This window comes from Micropterus dolomieu, linkage group LG08 (assembly GCF_021292245.1).
Source record: "Micropterus dolomieu isolate WLL.071019.BEF.003 ecotype Adirondacks linkage group LG08, ASM2129224v1, whole genome shotgun sequence".
In the NCBI taxonomy this organism is placed as follows: domain Eukaryota; kingdom Metazoa; phylum Chordata; class Actinopteri; order Centrarchiformes; family Centrarchidae; genus Micropterus; species Micropterus dolomieu.
In genome coordinates this window covers 11,089,570-11,113,077 of record NC_060157.1, presented here as the reverse complement: position 1 = coordinate 11,113,077, position 23,508 = coordinate 11,089,570, and the positions used below count along the sequence as shown (strand labels likewise).

At 39.6% G+C, this 23,508-nt stretch overlaps 1 protein-coding gene across 1 annotated transcript; it reads right to left on the bottom strand.

Moving 5' to 3' along the window:
* Positions 1 to 424: 424 nt before the first annotated feature.
* Positions 425 to 21,990, bottom strand: LOC123974828 (voltage-dependent L-type calcium channel subunit beta-3-like). The gene is made up of 14 exons (XM_046055770.1): positions 21,661 to 21,990; positions 20,809 to 20,901; positions 10,408 to 10,527; positions 9,050 to 9,172; positions 8,836 to 8,951; positions 8,678 to 8,757; positions 8,555 to 8,574; positions 7,884 to 7,961; positions 6,886 to 6,944; positions 6,658 to 6,758; positions 6,419 to 6,570; positions 6,242 to 6,337; positions 5,621 to 5,791; positions 425 to 3,217 (listed from the first exon to the last, which is right to left on the bottom strand). Exons 1-14 carry the CDS (start codon positions 21,739 to 21,741, stop codon positions 2,798 to 2,800), a joined length of 1,710 nt encoding a protein of 569 aa, XP_045911726.1. The 5' UTR covers positions 21,742 to 21,990; the 3' UTR covers positions 425 to 2,797.
* Between the last annotated feature and the right edge of the window lie 1,518 nt (positions 21,991 to 23,508).

The following is a 23,508-nucleotide window of genomic DNA, read 5'->3' as shown; positions in this document are numbered from 1 at the left end:
CAGTACAATTTTGAACAGATAACATTAACTATTTTAATACTTTAAGGGTCGACCACTAAGCTTGTGGCTTTGAGGGTAACATTCTCACATAACAGTAACATGCTGATGGTTAGTAGGTATAATGTTTAGTCACTAAACAAAGTATTGTACAAATTTAAATTTTAAACTTGAATATCACCAAAGTTCTTAAAATTAATCATGATGGTGAACATACTGTATATATCTGTACCAAACTTTGTGTCAATCAATGCAGTAGCTGTTGAGATATTTAAAAAAAAAACAAAAAAAAACACAAATGTCAACCTCATCGTGGTGCTACAGGAAAAGTCAGCATTATAGGCTCTGGGGACGCTGAATGTCTGTACCAAAGTTCATGGCAAGTTTGAGTGTATTGTAGTAGAACACAAGAAAAGGACACGAACAATTAAAAGTACATAAAATGTCATGTTTATTTTGTTTAGGTCATCTTTTATTTAGTATTGTAAATCTATTTTCAAATAGAAAGCATTCTATACAGCATCAGGCAGGAAATGTCTCACTTTTTACACATTTGCTGTCTCTTTTGATAAATAGAGGGAAGAGGCGTGTTGGGTCACGCTAGCACGCTGTGGTAATCTGGTGGATACATGGTTATATTTAGTGCAGTTATTGCATTACAAAGCAACCATCCCAAAAAAAAGTAGTGCAAATTTTTTTTTTTTTTCTACTCACACAAAAAGAGGAAGTCCAGATGGTCTAAGGCGTTTTAACGTTTTTCAATGTTAGGCTTAGTATTGCATACAGAATAAGACAGAGGAAACTAAATTATAACCCTTGTAAAAATTGTGCTTAATAAATTGAAAAACCTCAACTGCTTATCAGTTGCTAAATTGGTCCGCTTTGAAAAAGATACTCCAAAATATAATGAACATAGCTAATTGGTGAACTAAGACATGCGGGGCTGAAATAATTCACTCATTCATTTTTTTATTTATCACAAAAAAAGACTTGATCTGGGGCTGGGACAGTTTTTTAGTGAGTGACTTTTAAAAGTGCGTCAACCAGGGTCCAGCCAATAAATTGTGTGTGTGGGGAAAAAATGTCCCCAATATTAAGCTTTGTGGATAAATAAACTGATTTTAGTGATGTTAGTGGTGTGAGGAGTGAGTAGCCCCAAAGACAAGACTATCACTACAAGACAACGAGGAGAATCAGAATTAACGCATTACTAAAATACTTAACTGTAAAAAGAAAATCAGATTTTCATGCAACACTTGCATAGATTTTTTTTCTTTTTTTTTCCTTCAATCATGCTAATTTTTTTTCTCTTTTCAAAATATACAGAACACTGGATAGAGAGATACCTGTGACACATGGAAGCAGTAAACCTAAAGCTGGCAGCTTGACACTGTGTGTGAACAGGAGCAGGTTGCTGCTCATCAGCAATCATGTCCAAAACTCTTCATCTGCTCGTGGACTAGTAACGGTGCAGGAACAGAATGACGTCGTGTCACGGGTGCTACGAGTCCTTCGGGAGCACGACACATTCGTTACATGGAGTCGAGCGTGATGAGCGTGTAGGACATACACCTGAGGATCTGCCTTGGTAAAAACCTAGTCAACTGTTAAACCTGCAGTACACAAACAATGTTTGGCAAAGACGTACAAAGTGGAGGGGAGGGGGGGGGGGGGGGGATAAGTTGGATGCTACAATCAATAACGTGCTACAATCGAATTACAGGGTGATCGGTTGTTGTGGAGACACCGGGTGGTGTTTTGGAGGTGCAAAAGGCATGCAAGCTTACATTCTCTGAAGCCTGGATTCGAGGAGGAGCTGCGGCTGTGCAGCATGTGCTTGATATATGTGAATGATTCAATGTAAACAAGCAGTTTGGCAAATAATTTACCCTTTTAAAAAGACAACATTCCCTTTCTTAGTTGTGTTTACATTCTCTGTGCCCATTTTTAGATTTTTTTTTTTAGAAGTGTTAAGAGTGATTGTGCAACAGCAAAGAGAAGCGATGCCCAGAACGTACTGTACTGTACTGAACTGTAGGTGACACTGACGCTGTACTGCAGCTTTGTACCAGCTTATTTCACTGTGTGTGTGTGTCTCCCACGTGCCGTTCACCGTCTTCAGAGTACAAACTGACTGAACACATGGGTGGCAACATTTCTCTGAAACAACAAACAAGTCCATATTAACAGAATCAAACAAATATAGTAGCAATGAAACAAACCAGGTGCCCATTCAGTATATACATTGGAATCAAATGCATTACGATTTCCCATAAATGGATTCAACAGTAGACATTCCTACATTAGTTTATCCGTATAGATCATTCATTTCCTGTTCTGACGTTGATGTGCAAATAGTCTTAAAATAATTATACTCATACATGCAATAGTAAAGAGAGTTTAAAAGTCTTAGGAATTTTAAGGCCAGTATATGAGACATCCTACAATAGAGAAACCTTAGGCAAAGCAGCTAAAGTTTGAGTTTGCGTAGAGCTGGTAGCCTGAAACCTTTCCATTGCAGAGGTGAGTAGCCCTGTTGACTTTTATCTGAATCTGGAGAGGTCATTACATCCCCCTCGGTTTAGATAAACTGGGAGTCTGGAAGAGAGCAACTGGAAATACTTTAAAAATAGACCTATAGTTTTCTACTTAATAAACTTTGCGTCTGTTTGTGATTTAAGTTTGGAGCTGATTATGGGGGAAATTTTTTCCATCTCTAAATCGTTTGTTTGGGAACGTGTGACAGTCGGAGGGCTTGGGGTGATCTTGGTGCTGATGTCTGGGGAGGGGCCCTTGTTCCTCAGTAGGTGTCTCGGGGCCAGGGGCGGCTGCGCTGGCGGTTGTTCCTCTGGTTGTGACCTTGCTGAGCTTCGCGTTGGAGCAGCCTGTCCTGTGACTCGTGCCCGTTGGCACTGTGGGCACTGCCTGTGTGCCCACGGTGAGGGGGGTACATGTCCCTGTATGTGCGAGCATGGCAGGGAGAGGCATACTCGTCATCCTCCTCCTCCTCTTCTTCTTCTTCCTCCTCCTCCTCTTCGTCCTCCTCACCCCCCCTGTGGCACGGGCTCCCCCTCCGGCCGCGAGACAGGGAGTCGCTGGCCTCGTCAGACGGCATAAGACTGTCCTGCTCCAAGGGGGAGTGGGCCTCCTCGCCTGCCTCCTCTTCGTCGCCCTCTAAGCCCACCTCCTCACGAGGCTGCGGCTGGTTCTTATTCTGGTTCTGGAGGATTCAAAAGACAGCGCTGAAAACAGGACAGCATCTAAAAGTAGCTTCACATTTTCTGGTAATTGTTTTTTCCTCTAACGACACAAACACAGACAGTTTTTCTGCCACAGCAAGTTTTCACAGACAGCAAACACACAGAGGATGGACAGAATAATGTGAACACTCCATTCCAAGAGGGAATTTGAAGGAAAAGTTTCAAATCTATCTCAAAACAACACTCACCTGCCCATATGTAGTTTGAAAAGAAGTTACTGGTTGCTGCAATTTTCCCCCTGTCCACACTGGCTACAAACAGATTCCTTGCTAAAGGGTTTGCAATGTTAGAGATACAGGAATAAAACCAGTGCTGAAGCTAACTTAATGAGTAAAATAAAGTGGGTATCTTATAGTCTTTTATGTAAGAATTTCTCTTTTTGGGGTTTCCATAGACTGTGCTTCCTTGCCGTAGGATATTTACACAAATAATTATCACTGTGTCTCCTAAACTGGAATCTCTTTACAGCCAGTACACAACCAGGAAGAACAATCACAGCGACCAATAACTGTTAATAACTGTAAATGTGGGCGTGTCAGTATTGTTTTAAGAGAGACGTGTGTGGGGGGGTGGGATAAAAATCTATCCTTTACTCTTTAATTACAAACACTGAAACAAAATTGTGATGCCAGTTAGCAGCATTTTTCAGCTTTAAATCAGCACTTGATAAATGTTTCAAAACAATATCACTAATAAAATTAAAGGGAGCTATGATTCAGCGTGCGGGGACAGCTTGGTATAAAGCTGCTATCCCACGGAGGTTTTGTTGAATAAAAAAGGAAAAAAGGCATGACTTCAAGGCAATTTAAAAATGATTATGATGACTACATGTTCTAGTTAATGCTAGGTTATTGGGATATTTGACCCATTTTATATATACTAAATAAATACTAACATGTGGGTGTTGTTTTAGGCGTTTCACTAAAAAACAAAAATGTCAACATCATGGTGGTGCTCTAGTTAAAGAGCACCAAAGTCAGTAGGATATTCTTGGGACCTTGAATGTTTGTATGAAAGATTGTACCAATCTGTCAAGTAGCAGCATGGCTAAAAAAAGGACTGATAATTTTTCTGATAATCAATCGGCTAATCGTTTCAGCCATAGGTGGCATGCTGATTGAAAACACATTTGGTCCATATCTGCAGAGGTAGTTAATATTCAACTTTTTATGAGTGCTGAGTCACTATTTCCAGTGTTTAAAGCTACAAGTCACAAAGAAGTTAAATCATCTGAGCACAAATGCACAGCTCAAAGAAATGTTCCTTTAAAATTGTGTTTTAGAAAGTTTCTAAAATGTCACAAGGAACATTGTGGGAAATCATAACGGTTTATTCTAAACACAACCTGCAGGTAGAGTAAGGGGCAGCCATCACAATCAAAAGTAACAGAAATCCGACAAAACTGTACAATATATAAAGGGGGTTTGAGGATGTTAATAACTGGCATGCAGCAGTGTTGGGAAAGTGTCTTCAAAGTACTTTTTTTTTTCGGATTAAACAACAGACGGTGATCAAAAGAAATGACAGTGAAACAGCTGAATGGATGGTTAGGAGGTTACTCTTGGACATACAATGTTACTGCACTGATATTATGGTCTTTGTTGTGTAAATGATGTATTTAGTTCAGGTGAACACATTATTTAAGCATCAATCATATGCTGTTTATTAGCATTATTAGCAAGATAGCATTTTGTGTGCCACACAGCATGCTTGGAAAAGGATCAACGCAGATTTAAAATAGAGAACAATTGGTCAGATTTTGACATTTCATGCAAGCGTTTTATCATTTTCAAACACTACTGTACTCAGTTGTGGTGTTCAATTGAAACTGCTTTGTGAATTTTCTCCCAGAAAGCTTGTGGAGAGGCGATTCACCTGAGAGCATCAACTAAAGGAAAGGAGGCAGGATGCAATGAAGAAAAACATGTCATCTTATCTGTGGCGAGATCTGAATGAATAAAATGCTGTTCATTCACCGTCTCAGCCGCTGTGTCGTGTTCAAGTGTCGGGAAGTGCATAAGGAGGGATTGTTGGGGTCGAGAGTGCAAATATAAATATATATACACAGTATATGTATGTATATATATATATAAACCCTACTACTCACCCCATTTTGTAAGCGATCATTCAATTAATTCCTGTGTTTCAGAAAACTGCAAAAATGTTAAGCATGGATGAGAGGACAGACAAGACAACTGGAGACAATCAAATAAAAACAAAGGAGTGAGTATCTGAGATGGGAAGAGCTGGTAAAGACATTGACAACATACAACATGTTCAAAACAGGTTTCCTACTTCCAAGTCTTTAAAACAGTATTTAAAGTATTTTCATGCTCTCCTGTTCTTTTACAGGTCAAGCTTACCTGTAGGCTGGAAATGGCAGAAGGCGGGGTCATCAGACTCTGCTCCAATAAGGGGTTGAGAGGGGTGTTGCCTGGGAGGTGAGTGGCACGCCAGTAGACCTCCATGTATTCAGCCAAATGCTCGCAAGCATCTTCCAGCTGGTTCTCATCCAAAATGACATCAAACATCTCCTACATGTGAACAGAAGTAAATCAAAGATATTGGCTCCTGTGGAAAGGCATAATTTTTCCTCCAGCAGCTGACAGAACTGTAAAAACAGGTGCCAAAAAAAGTTGAATTTCATTATATAGGTGTACAACTGGCAAACACCATGTTAATTTTAAATATATGTATCTACAGAAGCAATATTTTCTTGTCATGTGTGTAAAGGATCATAATGTTATACATCTGACCAGCTAAGTCATCTATATCTATCTATCTATCTCTATATCTATCTATCTATCTCTATATCTATATATATATATACATACACACACACACACACACATATACACATACATATATACACACTCTTCTTCACCTTATAAATGCGACCTGTTCATAAAAGATATGCATATTGTACAGATTGATTAGGAACAACCAAACTTAACATTATATCAACCGCTTCCTCCTCTACTCACAGGGGGGCACTGAGAGAGTTTGTCTGCAGCCATCATCTGCACATTCAGGTGCTTGCTCTGAGACTTCCCCCTGGATTTGACCAGCCTCTGGAGCACCTGAGAGAAAGGTAAAGATAAAGGTCAAGGTGGATGACGCAGCCTGAATCCAACGTTCGTGAGTAAGGTAACCTTAAGTACCTTTGGCGAGGAAACCTTCACATAGACAATAATGGGCGCGAGGGAGGTTTTGGCTAGCTGTGCGGGATGGTTGATGGTGTCTGCGTCCAGAATCACTAACTGCAGAGTTTTGGCGAGCTCAAATATCCTCTCAATCTCACTCTGAACCTCCGCTGCACAGACAAGACACATTGGATTATATACTTTTAAACTCTTTGCTTCTTCATACCAAAAGACTCTATTCATGCTGAAATTAGCACCTAAGCTGGAGCGAGTGTTGGATCTCTCCATTATGGGTCTTTTGTTGAGGACAGATCTCTTGGCTAGAGACAGGTCGGCAGTTACACGGGTGATTGAGATTCTGTGGACAGTCGCAAATGCAGTTAGGAAAAAAAAAAACAATTGCAGTGAAAACTTTTGGTCAGATTTATTAAAAGTGCTGACTTTCCCACAACTAAAAGAAGATGTTTCTGTAATGTTTTACTGACCTTCCCTCAAATCTGTGTTTCAGGAAGTCAAAAAGAGCTTTCTGCATCATATCCGTCACCTAGGTGGACGATAAGAGGAAAGAAACAGACACAAAACTCCACCTTTGGTTTAATGTCAGGATACCAAATCAATCAGATATAAGAACAGCTTCTTTCCACATTCTATCACCATCACCCATGAACAGTGAAATATCCATTACTGTCAAAGGTCAATCTAAGCAGACTGTATTACTGAATATAAACATGTATACAGAAGAGGGTAAAGTAGATAAAAAGTGTACTCAAGTAGAAGTTACTTAAGTAAGAGTATCAAAGAGTATAAAAATATGAGTAGTAAGTAAATTCATTAGTAAAAAAACAAGGTGAAGAAGTGAACATATGTCAATCTGTAATGAAATTTTAAATCATAATTGTGATCATAAAATCTCCACATTCATTTTAGACTACATGAGTATAAAAAAATTAATAAATGTAGTGTGACAAATCAGATGTATGCAATTGTAACGTAGTAGAAGTATTGGTTTGTCCTCCAAAATATATTTGACTACTATTACAACTACTCCAACAAGTACAATTAACTCAAAAGAGTTACTTAACTTACATTTAATATTCAAAATTAAGAAAAAGTAGCTTCACACTTTCTGGTAACTTTTTTTTTTGTTTTATTCCAGATCTTGGCCCTCATCAGAAGTTCATAAGTTACATTTGAGGACAATGTGTTGAGCAGGTGTCAGAAGTAAAATATCTGCTTTACTTTGGATTTCCACCTAAAAATGTTAAAATGGTACATTCACTTAGACTCATTAGAGACCGTTTACCATTTTATGCTGAAAATAGTATGCATTCCATGAAGTTATTGTGTAACCTCTCGGCCTTAAGCAGCGTCTACAAAAACCTTTTATGATAATATATTATCGTCCCATGAAGTTGAATCTGATTGAAAAAGAATGCAGTGCGTCGTTCTCTGTTTGCTGGAGGTGAAACAGGGAGAAGCTGACCTCATAGCCCTTCAGCGATGGTCCCACGAGGACCACCGGCCTCATAGAGGGCACCACGTCGTAGGGAGGGATGTGTTCCTGGCAGAAATAGGGGACAACGAGGGGAGAGGGATGAAGAACAGAGAGAGCAGTGGTAAGAGATGATGGAAGCTGAGTTTGTTATGTTGTGAAAGGCTAAAACACAACAACATAACACACAATCAGGGTTTCTGTGGAGGGTTTCATTGAATTAAATTGAGGACTTTTTAATACCTCGTAAAATGTAATTCAAGACCTTTTTTAAAATACCCTTTTCACGTTGCATAACAGTCAAAGAATGATGTAAAACCAACAGAGTGGCAGAAATTTGATGGCTGGATTAACTAATTAAAAATAATGCATTTATTTAATATTTAAGTTTTTACTAAAATTGCTATACGCACAATCCACTGGCGCACTGTTCTCAACTGTAGTTTATAAGTAATATAAAAGGTATAACATCTTGTTATACATATAGCTTGTTTAAAAATATAAAAATAAAATTTAATAACTTACAAGGTCATTTTTTGAAGGAGCTGAATTGAAAGCTTTTAAAAGACTTAAGGACCTGCGCATTCTTTGATAAAGTCCCTTAAAACAAAAATGATATATTATGAGCACATGCTGTGTCATCACAAAGTGCTAAAACCTACCTGTTTTTGCTTCTGTTTGGCTTGTGAAAACAAGAAAATAACAATTAATGAAAGAAAAAAAATAGAAGACATCAGGGAGGTTTTCTTTTTTCCCAGCCTAAGAGAAATATTTGTAATACTTACATTCCCCTGCAGATGGCGGTGTGGTCCTCCAACTCCCAGTCACCATGTCGCCTAAACTAGAGGAATTACCCCCTGTTTTCCTGCAAAGCGAGACACTAAATTATCAAACTTATATTGTGGAAATGAGTCCTCTGAGAAGCTTGATACTAATAACTGACCTTTGTTTCTGCTCCTGTTTGAGTCTCATTGCCTCCAGGCGTAGGGGGCTGGGGATGAAGGTGATGTCCGCTCCCTCTTTTACTAGCCGACCGATCCACCAGTCATTATTATACTTCTGTTAAGTTCAATACGACAATAGAACTGTCATGTATGTCTGTCTTGTTTTAATGTAATGGAGGGGGTCATCTTCATTAGCGACAGATAATCACTCACTTCTTTGATGTGCAGGAAGTCTTTGGCATCGAAATTGACTGCAGCTCCTTGGACGGGACAGTCCTCATCCAGAGCTCCACAGTAACTCACATTCGTCTTTACTGCAAACGCTACAGGTTTGGACTATAGCAACAATAAATAAGGACAAAAAAAACACTTGTGAGGGAAGCTGCAGTGCCATGGTACAGCATAAAACTCAAGTCATGAATCTGCTGACTTTAGACTCAAATTTGAATTTAACACCTTCACTTGGACTTTGAATGACTTGATTCCCCTCCTTAAGCCCAAGAAAATAAAATTCTGACTTTCCCGACGACACATATACTTTTATTCAATCTGACAGCAGCCAACTGTGTAGCACGAGCAGGAGGGAAAGATGTGTTTGGCAGTGCAGACTAGCAAACAGATGAGTCCGATTATCACATTCGGATACACGCATATTTCTGTGGGCACCAACTAACCAACCATGAGGCTGAAAACTGAAACGCTCAACCCAACTTTCTTTGTTATTTTAGGCTACACGGGTAGGTTAAATTAAGGTTAGCGTTAATGTTCCTTGGCCAGCTATGGCTTAAGCTAACGTTAGGTAAAAGCTAGTAAGAGTTCAGTACTTAGCTTTGCATCCAAGATTTGGTGCCTAAATGTTACCTTTTAAAACCAATAAACAATGTTTAAAGTTAGCTAATGATAGGTGGCTAACAGCAAAGTTAAGCTCCTGTTGCTGCTGTTCCTAATTTCATGGTGACTTGTTTAGGATTAAAAATACAAAATTTAGGACTTGGACATGATTTGGGACCTGTTTGTCTAGACTTGGAGCTTGACTCAAAAACAATTTGTCCCACTTTGCACTAAAGGCAAAGCTTATAATTCTTTACAGACAGAAGGTTTAGAGTAGAGTTCACACAGATGCAGTTATTGACAAATCAACTACACAACCAGTTTTCAAAAGGCAAGTGAAACTCGATCATCATCCAGTCTGTTACACTGATGAATTTAAACGAATGCAACACTGTTTTACTTGTGTAAACATGCGACTGATCAGCGCGTCTGGCTGATCAGTTGCGTATGGTGTGCGGAGGATCCAGAACAACGTTTGCAAGCGCTCCCAAGCAGCAAACAGCAGTTGCTGGTTGACATGAACACCAACAGGAAACATTTCAGTGTGCATCAAGACCGTTTTGGAGTCAGTTTAACAGTCCAGAGAAGGAGTTTTCTTTCAGCTTTTGTGGGATCTGACAATGTGTGTGGTCGGTAGCCAATATTTGGGGGAACTATTTTCCACATTTCATCTATTGCACACTTGAACTACTATTTAAAAAAATACAGTATGTGGTAGTATAAATCACGGTATGGCGTACCTTAGCTCTGTCGAGCTGCAGTTGTGCCTGGCGCTCGGCTTCACGCCGATACGCCTCGCGGTCCTCCTCTGCTGACAGGTCTGAATCCGACGGTCTACTGGTGTACGAATCAGCCGACCCCTGTCAGGAGAGAGTCAGAGGCAGACATTATAAGGATTCAGTTTGAGGTATTGTAATTAATACCTTCATGACTTACATTAAGATCTTCTAGTCATGCTAAGCCAAGATTACCAAGAAATGTTACTGCTACTGTTTCTGTCTATACTTTCATCTGGCTTTCTGTTCTGCAGTCTTTATGCGCAGGTGTGCATTATGCAAATACGGGTCTGTGTTCATAAACACATTCATGCGCGAGCCTCCAACACAATGCTTTGCTCTCCCACACCAGCCATCTTCTGGTGGACCAAATATAGCACAAAGGAGGCAACTGCATCCTCTTCTCTCCTGCTTGGCCCCAATCCATTCCATCATCCCCCACAGTGCAGCACATATACATCCTTCATCCCCCTGTTTATTCTCCAAGGACACCTCCTCATTAGCACAATATATGCTGGGTAGCATTTTTCATTGTAAGCGGTTTAAGGACATATCCCAGGGATGATTAGCACGTTATGTTGAAAACCACAGATAAAGCACACAAAGAGGCATTTTACATTATAAAAATTACTTAATAGGTGCTGCTTTACTCAAAATTTTCAAGGTGGTTCATGTGTTTAGTTGTTTAAATGATCAACTGAATCAGGAACTAGTTTGACAGTCATTTAAATATTTTCTATAGCAAAAATGGCCAAATTTAACTTGTTCCAGCTTCTGAAAAGTGAAGTTTTTCCATATTTAATGATAGCCTGAATATCTTTAGGTTTTGGACTTTTCGCGGGAAAATCCCCCCCCAAGACATTTGACAACGATACAATGACATTTTCCACAATTTATTTTGACATTTTATAGCCAAAACAAATAATCAATGAACCAGGAAAATAATTACCAGGTTACTGCTTAATGAAATTCAGACAAAAACCATGATGCCGATTTCCAAAAAGAAAAACATTGAAAAGGAGACAAATGGTGCTCTAGATGCAGTTTGGGTACTGTGTGTGTGTGTGTGTGTGTGTGTGTGTGTGTGTGTGTGTGTGTGCGCGTGCTCCCATATTTGGTCTCTATTTGGCTTCTATGAAGGAACTCAGTCCTGAATCTGTCAGTAAAGAGAACCGCTGCAGCAAAAACAAGTCCAAGTAAGGCAAGCGAGAGAGAGGCGAGACATGAGACAAGCAAGAAATAAAAAGACTAAAAGAAGTGATGAGTGAGACGGACAAGAGACGGACAAGAAACCACCAAGATTAACCTCCCACAGGTAACTCCAGTGCTCATAATTACATATCACAATCAAGCATGCTCTTGAAAATGAAGCAAGATGTAAAGAACTAAGAAAACAGCACATAATACAGTTTTCACTTTGGTTTTCGTCTCCTCCAGAGTGCAGTGACTTAGTCCTGGTCATCCATCTTGCCAACATATACAAACGAATCCTCTGGAGGACCAATTAGCAACAGCACAACAAAAGGAAATTCAGGCTCCAAATCCACCAAAGAAAAGTGCCCTGACACGAAAAACAACCACCACCGTTGCGATCTCAGAATGCATACATATAATCCAAAATGGATTTTGTTCTACAGTACCGCTTCAAGCCCCAGAGAAACGGCCAGTGAACACCTCTCCTAGTTTTTTTGGGGGGGGTCTGTGTCTATGTTAGATAACTAGATCTGATTTCTAGCACTCACAAGCTCTGCAAGGCAACACTGCACCAGCGCCAGAGCAGCACCGAGAGAGAAAAGGAGGGTGAGGAAGAACGGGATAGAAAGAGACCCAGAAGGAGGGGAGGTGGGTGGGTTGAATATTGTTGACAAGATATACTGAAAACAGAAGGATGTTTACGAGGACAGAGAGTGAATGAAGGATGGTTGGAGAGACGAGAGAGGTATAAACGATTTATAAGACAAGATAAAGCGAGGCTATCTCAAGGGGAAGATGAGATTAAAACATAATAAAATGCCATGAAGGAGTGGAGTGAGACCTAGATATCTATCCTCATCGCAGATAGAAGAAGGGAAACACAGTAGGGGGAAAGAAGGAAAAAATTACCGTGACCACGAGAGACAGAGACACACAGACAGAGACGGTCAGAGAGAGTTGCATACCTGGCTGATTAGGAGGACAGCGCTAGAGCCTGATAAAGACATGAATCTGAATATTTCTCACTGTAAAGGCTTCCCTGTCTTCACTGGGAACGCACTCAAACACACAGACATAAAAGTGGAATGAATATGGTGGTGGGCGCAGGGGAAAGGTGTTATGTCAGAGAGCTGTTTAATGATGTTAGAACACAATCAGCTGCCTGTGCTGTGATTGCTATTCATTATTAATGTTTGGACATGAGGCTGTGGACCTCTGCTGCACACTCTGTGTGCTGGCTACCGGTCAAACCTGCCACCCCAAAAAACTTACCACCAATGAAACTGACTAGAAATCAGTGTATTTTGCAGATGAAGCTAAGCTGCAATGCAGAGCATAACAATGTCAGTACATCTTATTGTCTGGTGAGAGGATGTCTTGTTTGTTTGTTTTTTTACTGCTAATGTCCCCATCTGGGGGCTAAATTTAACTCTGTTCATTCCTATTCTGCTTTTGTGATTATTCTTCACACACTGCAACACTGATGGCCTCAACTCCACAGGAAGGGAGTGTGTCATCCAGCTAGTTGAGTCCTCAAGAGGGCCTCAAGTCATCCTACAGTCTAGGGACAGAACAGCAGGGAATTTCTACAGCTTTTTAAAAAAAATTCTAATTGAATCATGATTTTACTGAGACATTGTTCAGTCGTTTTGCAATTTATATTCAAATGTATTGTAATTGTCTTTTGGCAAGACATGTAGAGATGTTTTCAACATTGGCTTTGTTCATAAAATAAGGTTAATTAACTGGTCAGCCATGGTGGAGTATGCAAAACAGCAACTTTAAAGCTACAACCATTGACCAAAATGTAAACAAAACCCCACAAATGAAAATCAAAATGCAACACTAGAATGGGTCTTTTAAGACAAGGAATAATTCTAGACAACACATCTGTTAATAACGTTTTCTGATGTTATTAAACCTGCATTAAATGATTGTGTGAGTACAACACAAAACAGTATTATCACCTTATAAAGTTGATAAGGTTAAGGTTTTAGCAAAGTGTTGCTTTTTTTACACAGCCAGTAGACACAGAGCATCGTTAGCATTCATTTGGAGCCGTGCTTGTGTCCACCTGATGAATCCAAGTCAAGATACTCACTCTCCTTTTAGCTCTGTTTTTGGTCTCAACCAACTCATGAGGGAAATATCTGTCTCTAAATGCTCCACTATGTTCCCCAGCTATTTGCTAACTTTGTGTCTCTTGCTGTTTGGTGCTGAGCAGGTAGCGTGAAGTGGGTCTATCAGAGACCACAACAATAAGCTGAAAGAGGCTGAAATGCTCCATAAACCTGCAAAGTCAGGTGACGATTCTGTTCATCACCACAGTGAGAGTAGTAATTGGATCCATTGTTAATATAAATGTATTGATTACAGCCACTTAAAGTAAAGTTGGTTTATATCAATAATGTTTGTAAACCTTTTAATTTCTAACTCTTTATTTATTTATGTATATACCTCCTCTATAGTCAAAAAATGACTTGAATTGGATATTCAAAGAAAACATTAGTGCTACTGAACCAAAAAGGGCTGATGTTTACTGTTTTTCCTCTCCCTCAGGGACATGTCTAGGTGGACTTGTCATTCACTCGCTTTATGCTCACTTAAATTTAATGTCACTGTGAAACCTCAGGTAGACTTTCAGCTTTACATAGAGATTCATGTTTTTAAATCCTCTACTTTGTAGGACCAGCGGCACGTCTTTCTAGACAACTTCTAATGTGAAAGTAGGAAACTTGTTGTTTCATAAGCAAAAACCTAATGTGTTTGTTTTTTTTTGATTCACACTTTATTAGACTTTTCCAGAACTTTGCAATACACACATACACAAAACAACTGACATATAACCTGGTCATAGCGGTGGGCAACAAAAATATACATAACTAATTAGGATAAAAAGCATAACCTGTCAGTGCAACTACAAACTGGTTGTTTAAGAGAAAAAAGTAAAATGATAATCCTTAAAACGCACTAAAATACACTTTGTGCGCACAACAACAAAAAACAAACAGAAAAAAAAATATATATATATATATAAATAAATAAAAAAACATTTCACATCATAACAAAAGAGCGTCAAACGTATATAGTTAGCCGCAGCACATGAAGAGGAAACATTCTACAGTGTCAGCCCAGCCCAACTGCACAACCCAAACTAATCAATTCCCGTCCAAATAGGCGTGGTAGTGACCCCACTTCTGATGGTAAAATCCCACCCTATCAATTAATCTGAATGACAGACATTCCAGTGCAGCCAGCTTTCCCAAATGGAGATACCAAAGAGAAGGCGAAGGTAAAGAGTAGGGTCCAGTAAACTCTATGTAATATCTTGAATTGAATGAGCCTTGTTTTCAGTTCTCTCGACACCTTCTTTGAATTTTTAAGAATTGACCCCCAGTTCTCTTCTGAGAGGCCAATATTAAGGTCTGCTTCCCATGTTGATCTAAGGGCTGGCAGATCGTCTTGAGAGTTACGAAGTAACATGGAATAAAATGCTGCTGCCTCATGGCCCTTACCAAAAATGTCCAATATGCGATGCCCGATATCCACACTAGGGGGAGGCAACTCTAAATTACACTGGCAACCAGTGCAATGATGTTAAAATTGGAGTAATATGGCACAATTTCTTTTATATTCTTAGCAGACGTTCGGTCGCATTTTGCACCTGCTGAGGGCGTGACAGTAGTGTGAGTAGTCTGACTGACTCTGTGGGTTAGTATGCTGCAATAATCCAGTGAGAAGTAATAAAAGCCTCAAATGTCTAAAAGAAAACATATGCTTGACCTTAAAAGAAGATTTAACAACAGCATTTATCTGTTTATCAAATTCAATATTGTGGGTCAAATAAAATGTGAAGATTCTTAGCATAGGGTTTGTTTTATCCACAGAGTGGTCCTAGGTTGCTAGCTACAACATTTTACATAGCCTATTATTTCAATATCTGGGGATCTAAAAATTACAATTTGTCTTGTGTACTTTTAGTAAGTTAATAGCCATTTAAATGCTTGATGTTCTTTAAGCATTTCAGTTTATCAGGGCCGCCAGGTCTCAAACAGTGGTACAACTGTGTGTCATCAGCATAAAAGTCATACAACACTGCTTTTCCATAATATGGCTTAGGATTACATGTACAAAGAAAGGAAAATACAGCTACACACAGATCCTTGTGGTACGCTATACAAGAGGCACTCATAGTATTGCACTCTTTGTTGACATGGAAAGTTGAAAACAGAGAGCTACCTCTTCACAGCTGGCCAATCGCAGCATGAAATAGGTTTGAATGTCGCATTGTCGGTTTTAGAAAGCTATGGACATTGTTGGACGCAGCACCCCCAAATTCTGACGTCAGAAGGTTGTTGGGTTCCAAAGACGTTCGACCATCTAACAGAGCACTTATGTTGAAACATACTGGCCCCTTTAGGCACACTGGTGCTTTGAGCTAAATGCATGCATGCCATGGAAACAATTTTTTTCTTATAATGACAACGCTAACATGCTGATGTTTAGCAGGTGTACTGTTTATCATGTTCATCATCTTAGTTCAGCATGTTGGAGCTGAGGCTGATGGGAGTGTCATTGTCTTTTACAGATATTTGGGCAGAAACTTTAGTATTGAAGAAACTGAATGTTTGACCTGATGATGTCACTGAATGAACAATTATAGGATCACTAGAGTTATCACAATTCATCCTCTCAGGACCATGAATGTTTGCACACAATTTCATGGCAATCCATCAAACAGTTGAGATATTTAAGTCTAAACCAAAGTGCTTAACTGACAGAACGATAATGTCAGCCCTAGAGCCACAACCCTAGCATGGTTAAAAAACAATGGGTAGGCTACCTGCATAGCAGGAGATACCCAACTCAAAAATCAACTGCATAACGATTTGTAATAAATGGATTAAAAACCCAAAACAATGTATGCTACTTTGAAAATATGTAAAATAAAATGCAGGGAATGCAGGTTAATGCTAACACTAAAATGTATCGGGCTTTATTTGCAGAAAGGAGATTCTGCACAACAACAGAATATATTATTCAGGAGGCTGAAACACTTTTCCCTCAAAGCAAAAAAAAAAAGAAGCTGCACACCAGCGATTTGGAAATCCAGTTGCCAAATATCCAATTTCAAAAAGTGTTCGATTAACAATGCAATTGTAATTCAATGTCAGCAAGTTACACATGCACAGAGCTCGCTGATACACAATGCAATAAATCACTCTGTGGTTGCATCAATATCAAAGTCAAGATCAGGCACTGTATGTTAAATTGATCAATCACAAGACGCACATGGGTAATCAAAAAGTAAAGCAGGTGACAGAATGAGAGAAACAAAAGCGTTTGTTGAAGAGGGGAGGCAAGGGGAAGGAGGAAGACAAAGGAAAACAGAGAGGAGCAGCGACAACACCATGGAAATGCTACAAAGAAATGTGGGGGAGACAGGAGGAGTTTCAGACAGGCAGAAGAAGACTGTGTCGAGAGTCATTTGTACTTACTCAGTTAATGTGGTGATGCTGCTGCTGCTGCTGCTGCTGCTGCTGCCGGTCCCTCCCTCCCTCTATACACTACATGCTGTAAAATGAAATGCAGACAGACTGTACTGCGTCCCATCCCCTAACATGGGGACGACCTGCACTGGAGCCGGCAACACCTTCTTTTCTATTCTTACCCCACCTCATCCCATCCCAGCTCTCACACACACACACACACACCCACCCACCCCACAACAACAACCAACGCAGCTTTTGCGTCACTTCAAACCACTTCTCTAAATTTACATCCCAATCTTATTTATTTCCATTAAAGTCCATACCAACATCCACAGAGTGGAGAGGAAACAGAGAAGAAACTGCTGTTATAATCACACACACGGCTCAAGATTTCCCTTCCCGTTTCAAAGCTTACATGTCCTACATGTAACACATACATCCACACATACTGCTTATTGTATCCTGCTGCAGAAATGAGTCATACTCCACTGCTCCTCCATAGACACCCCACCCCTATCACAGACAAGAAACTATCTGCTCTGTTTGTGAATTTTACTCCTTCTGCAGAAAACACTTTGTCATATCACCTATTTGGGGCTGGGGGGTGCGCCTGTTGTGCGTGCAGAGAGAAGATAATGATCATAAAGAAACTAAAAGGTGCTCATGTGAACAATGAACCCACACATCAAATCGCCTGAGGCCTTCAAAATGAGATTCATGAATATTTTATGCAGTGCAATATTCTCAGGGAATCTGGAGATTTTCATTAAGCCCCCCGATCAGGATAACTAATGTCGCCCTCCTGAAGAAGATGTCTGCTCAGCCCCATTTTCCTGCTTCTCCTCACTAACGTCCCTCTGTTACATTGCTCCATACACCCTCACGGTAATGGTGCTCTGCATGAAATACAGGCATTTTTCATCATGTTTGAATCCCAGGTTTTCTTTTAAACTTTCTACTTTCTGTTCAACTATTAATGATTCATTGTTTGAGTCTTTTTTTTCCCTTCAAGCAAGAATGTCCAATATTTGCTGGTTCCAGCTTCAAAAATATGAGGATTTGCTCCTTGTTTGTGTCATAGCTGATAGTAAATGAATTCTTTTTTGGTTTGGTTGGTCAGATAAAACAAGCAATTTAAGGACATCACTTTGGCTCTGGGAAGTTGTGATGAGTGTTTTTCCAGCACTTCTGTTTGATGTTTCATAGACTAAACAAGTAATCAATAAAGTAATCAGCAGATTAATGTATGAAAATAATAATTAGGAAAATAATTGTTAGTTGTAGTGGACAAACGCTGCATTTTTGAAAACTTGTTTATTTACCAAAGAAACTTGTTTCAAGTAAATTGTAGAAAATTGTTTTATTGAATTGAATATTGAACATATCAAATATACAAAAATACAATAGTTGATATAGGGCTGCGACCATTTATTTTCATTATCTACTAATCAGCAGATAATTGTGAAAGACAACTATCACTTGTTCCCAGAGCCCAAGTCTTAAGGCGTCCTAAAATTGCTGCAAAATGTAGAGATTTTCAGTTTACTATGATTTAATATGTAAAAAAAAATAACAATCAGCACATCCTCACAGTGGCAAAGTTTGAACAAGGATTGGCTTTTATTTTGCTTGAAAAATGACTTAAGTGATTAATCAATGATTAAAATAGTTGCAGATTCCTTTTTCTTTTGATCAACTCAGTGATTATTCAACTTAAAGTTTCAGCTCTGATATTGATATTTGAAGTGTAGCACTATTTGTTAGACAGCAAATCTATCCGTTTTCACTATTTTCTGACATTTTATACACAATTAAGGAACAATGTAAAGTGCTAAAACATCATGGAACAGCCTTACTAATGTCAGTTACACAGTGTTTCTTATGTTTGTTAACATTAGCTAGTATTAGCCACAATAGGCTACTGGTGATACCAGACCAAGTAAAGCTGGAGCAGTAAAACATCTGAGTGTGCTGAAATAAGTATGGGGGCGCTTTATTGACTATATTAGTTTACCTTTTCATTTCTATTATTTAGTCTGTCAAACATTACACAGTCTCGTATTGATTAATCGACTAATCGCTTCAGCACTACTTTATTCTATTGAAGAGGCATTGCAACTATTTTCCTATCAATCTACACTTTCAAATTTTCAATTTAGGATTTTGTTGATCAAATCCACACAAAAGCTGGTTCAAACACTTGAGTGGTTCCACTAACATCATTGATTTATCTGCTGATTATTTTCTCGATTCAGTTGGTTGGTCTACAAAAAGTCACACAACAGGGAAAAATATTAATCGCATTTTACCTAAGTCAGAACTGACGTCTTTAAATTGCTTGTCCAAAACCCAAAATCCGATCAGTTTACTACATGAGAAATGGTATTTTTACTTGAAAAATTACTTTAAATTATTGATCAATTATCAAAAGAGTTGTAGATTCATATTCTGTCCATCAATCAATCAATTAATCAACTACTCCATGCTGTGTGTTGTTATGTGATGTGTGTGTATGTTTTAATGAACTGCTAGACAAGCCAAAGACAATTTTCCACCTTGGTGAACAATATAGTTTTATTCGATTCTAATCCACTCTATCCTCTTCTCCAATGTTTCGACTAGATGTTAATAAATCAGGACTAAATGGCTACTTGGAACATATTCTACAGATGGTGTAAAAGTCTGCAGGACTACAGAGCGAGCCATGTAGTTTCTGTCATTGGTAAACTGGGCTCCTTTTGAGAAAGAATATTTGAATCCTTCCCAACTCCTGACGTTCCCTCTTCGATGAGGCTCATGAACCTCAGGGATCTGGCAGTTTTGGGATGAGCTCTGCATTCACAGTTTCCATCTGTAGCCCTGTGAAACCTCTTGACTCCTCACAACCTGATTTGTGCAAGGATCAAGTTCTCCCCTCTGCTGGGCTCTCTGTGAAACTACAAGCCGCTCTGCTTTACACCGACACCCACATCAAATCAAATCCATCGTCAGAAAAAACACAAAACTGTTTTGATTATACACACTCAAATCCGCTGATCAAGGTTATTCAGCATGAGGAGAATCTCAGAAAAGCTTAGAAACCTCCTTTGCACCCCCTCCCCTACCAGTTAGAGATCATCTTAAATAACACCAAATCTCCATCAGTCTACCGCACGTGCTTGACCTGAAAACATTAATTAAAATAACTGGGCTGTGTTGGGATTTTGATGTAACACACTGCCCCTTTTTTCAGCATTTTGCTGCTCTCTACTGGGCAAAACAGCAACTGAAACTGAGGAGAGGAGCTCTCTGGGTGAAGATGAAGAGCAGAAATAGTCATATGCTGGATTGAAGGATAATAAATGCAAAACTACAAATGTCTTTTTGTGACAACTGTGAGTCCAAAAGAAGAAGAACCTTGATTCCCCACCAACTGAAAAATAATATACGCATCTCACCAATGCCATCAAAACAATGCAGAAACATCTGTTCTGATTAAAAAGCAAATTTAAATCTATTTAGCTTTATTCAGACTCAAGAGCACAACTTTCCCACAGTTCCCATAGAAGCTACAGTTCTTCCCTCCAACTTACAAGAGTAATAATGTACCTGTGACAGTGATGTACCAGGGCATGATGTAGACTACAATTCATGCATAAACATGCAAAGAGAAGCCAACAAATGTTTGGAGGGCTTTTACCTGCCGTTTGATGAAGCTGGATGTTGTGTCAGAGGACGTGCTGCCATCTGAGCGTTTGAAGCGGCTCTTGCGTTTAGGCAACTTCCTGGGCAGCTGTTATGAGAGAGGGAGACACATACACAGGTTTAAGGCTTTTCTGTAATTTTGACTAAATATAAGCCCCAATTTGGGAGAACTGGTGTAAAAGAGCTGCTGTGGAGGAGAGTGGCCACTACAATCAGCTGTAGCTTTGCAAATATTTCAGGACTGAATTCATCTAGCTGCACATGCTGGTCTGTCCAATGCAGGAAACAGATTTCCTCAGGCCTCTGAGTCCATTAATAAGAAAGCATGGATGTTGCGGGGTGTGTGAGGTGGCAGGCCCTGTAGATTCATGCTACAGGTGAGTCAGAGTCATGGTCTGTCTGTATCTTTTTACCAGAAAAATTCAGCATACAAGCCCAATCATGTTACTGTTTTTCCTACACTGGTGTAAATAAAGCGCAGCAGGAAATGCGATTGAAATAAATAATACATCATTAATACAGAATCCATAAAAGGCCCGATCTCAAACAGCAAATGTATCTCATTTTTTAATCCTGTTTGTGTATGAGAGGCATAATGAGCATATTTGAGCCTTCTTTATTATCGCATCCACTGGCATTTCGCAAGCATCAATCTGCAGTTTCAGTGGCGGAGGTTAAAGAAAGACAGAAAGAAAAAGTAGCTCGCTGCCAAAACGCGACGCCTCAATTTCAACAACAAGTAGCAAGACGTTAGCTAACCGTTATAACGTTACCTCCACCGCACTTTAACTCGGCAGTGATAATAGTTAAAGGTGTGTGAACGACAGAGCAAAGTGTGTGGATTTACCTGAAAATAGTGCGACTGAGAGGCTGTTTCCACAGCGGACAGTGGGTCTACGGGCGATTTGGACATTTTGACTTGCACCATCTATTGAGAGCGCAGGGAGGCGGGATGCACACAGACATGGGTTACTGGAGGAAACAAGGGACACAAAATACATCTATATGCACTAAAAACAGCGGGGAAGCGGCATGCAGGAGCGATAATATGACGGAAAAGGCGATTAATATCCAAGCAGAGCTGATAGGAAAGCTAGCGTTTGCTCCCGGGGTGAAATAAAATGTGTGTAACACCACGGAGGGGGGAAATGTAAAGCGGAGCAGGAAAAATACAGGAGCTAAAATAAACCATTGAGAATGAAGCGTCATCGCTCGAGCAACCGTTAAGGCCCATACTAACTGTGTGTCTCTGCCGGGGGTGTCAAGGGTGGGTTAACTGGCATAAAAATCAATTTATATGTGGATACAGGAATAAAATTTTAATCTTTGTTTTTTTTTAGAGGTGTGTTGCTTCATACAAACACTATGTTCCTTCCCGTATGCGCATAAGAATTAATATTTGTAAGTGAAATGAGGATTCAAACACAGTCAAATATATGTGGAATGTTCAAAGAGTGGATCTGTGAATTCACAATACAGGGGAGATCGAGGTGAAACGTTAGTCTGCACTTGAAAGCACATATTGTTTTTGATTTTTATTTGGTAACTGATTACAGACACACATATACAGAAACAAAACACTTTTCTTCAAAAATTTAATATACAAGCACACAGGCACAAAGACTCAAAAACCTGTACAAACACTTGTTTACACCAGTACCGACCTTCAAACTATCTGAAACGGAACATTTGCCATAATCACATTTGCACTACAAAAAGTTATATATATATATAATTTACTTTCCTGTGGATCTATATATATTCTCTCTTGCGCTTGTTAAAGAAATAGTTATTGTCTGTGTCATGTAGCACCATGGGCCAAGGAGGAACAATATTTCTCACCTCTGTATGTTTTTAATATATTTGAGAAGTGACAACAAATTTTGAGTTGAGTTATCAAATGATTTGTAACACATAATGATGTAGTTGTAGGCAGTGTCAATCAGTGGTGGGTGGTTTAAGTAGATTAGACTAATTTTAGGTACTTTACTTGAGTTGCCTATGTCTATGTTATGCTAAAAAAAAATAAGGGAACACTTAATCATCACAGTATAACATTATGTCAATTAAGCTTTAGGGATATAAATCTGTCCACTTAAGCATAAGCGATTGTGAATCAGTGTCACTTGTGTTGGCGGAAATGAAAGTGACAACAGGTGCACTGGAGAGGCAACAGCAAGCCAACCCCCAAAAGGTCCCATGGGTTTTTGCCTCCTCGTCAGCGTGTCCAGCCTCCCGTACCTGAGGTCACCGGTTTGAGACAGGACCGTGCAGTGTTCTCGGGAGCAGACGGTTACACTTGCAGCCCATTCAAGTTTAAAAGGTAGTCAATCCATATGTATAGTTGCAAGAAGGTTTGCTGTGTCTCCCAGCGCAGTCTCAAGAGCATTGAGAAGAGGAGACAGGCCATTATAAGTGAACAGCTGGACAGGGCCGAAAAGGGTATCAACCCAGCTGCAAGACTGGTATCTGCTCCTTTGAGCGAGGAGGAACAGTAGGGGCACTGCCACAGCTCTCCAAAATGATGTCCAGCAGGCTACTTGTGCATGTTTCTGACCAAACTGTAAGAAACAGACTCCATGAGGGTGGCATGAGGGCCAGACGTCCTCTAGTGGGATCTGTGCTCACAGCCCAGCACTGTGCAGCTCAATTGACATTTACTACCACAGAACACCAGAACTGGCAAGTCTGTCAA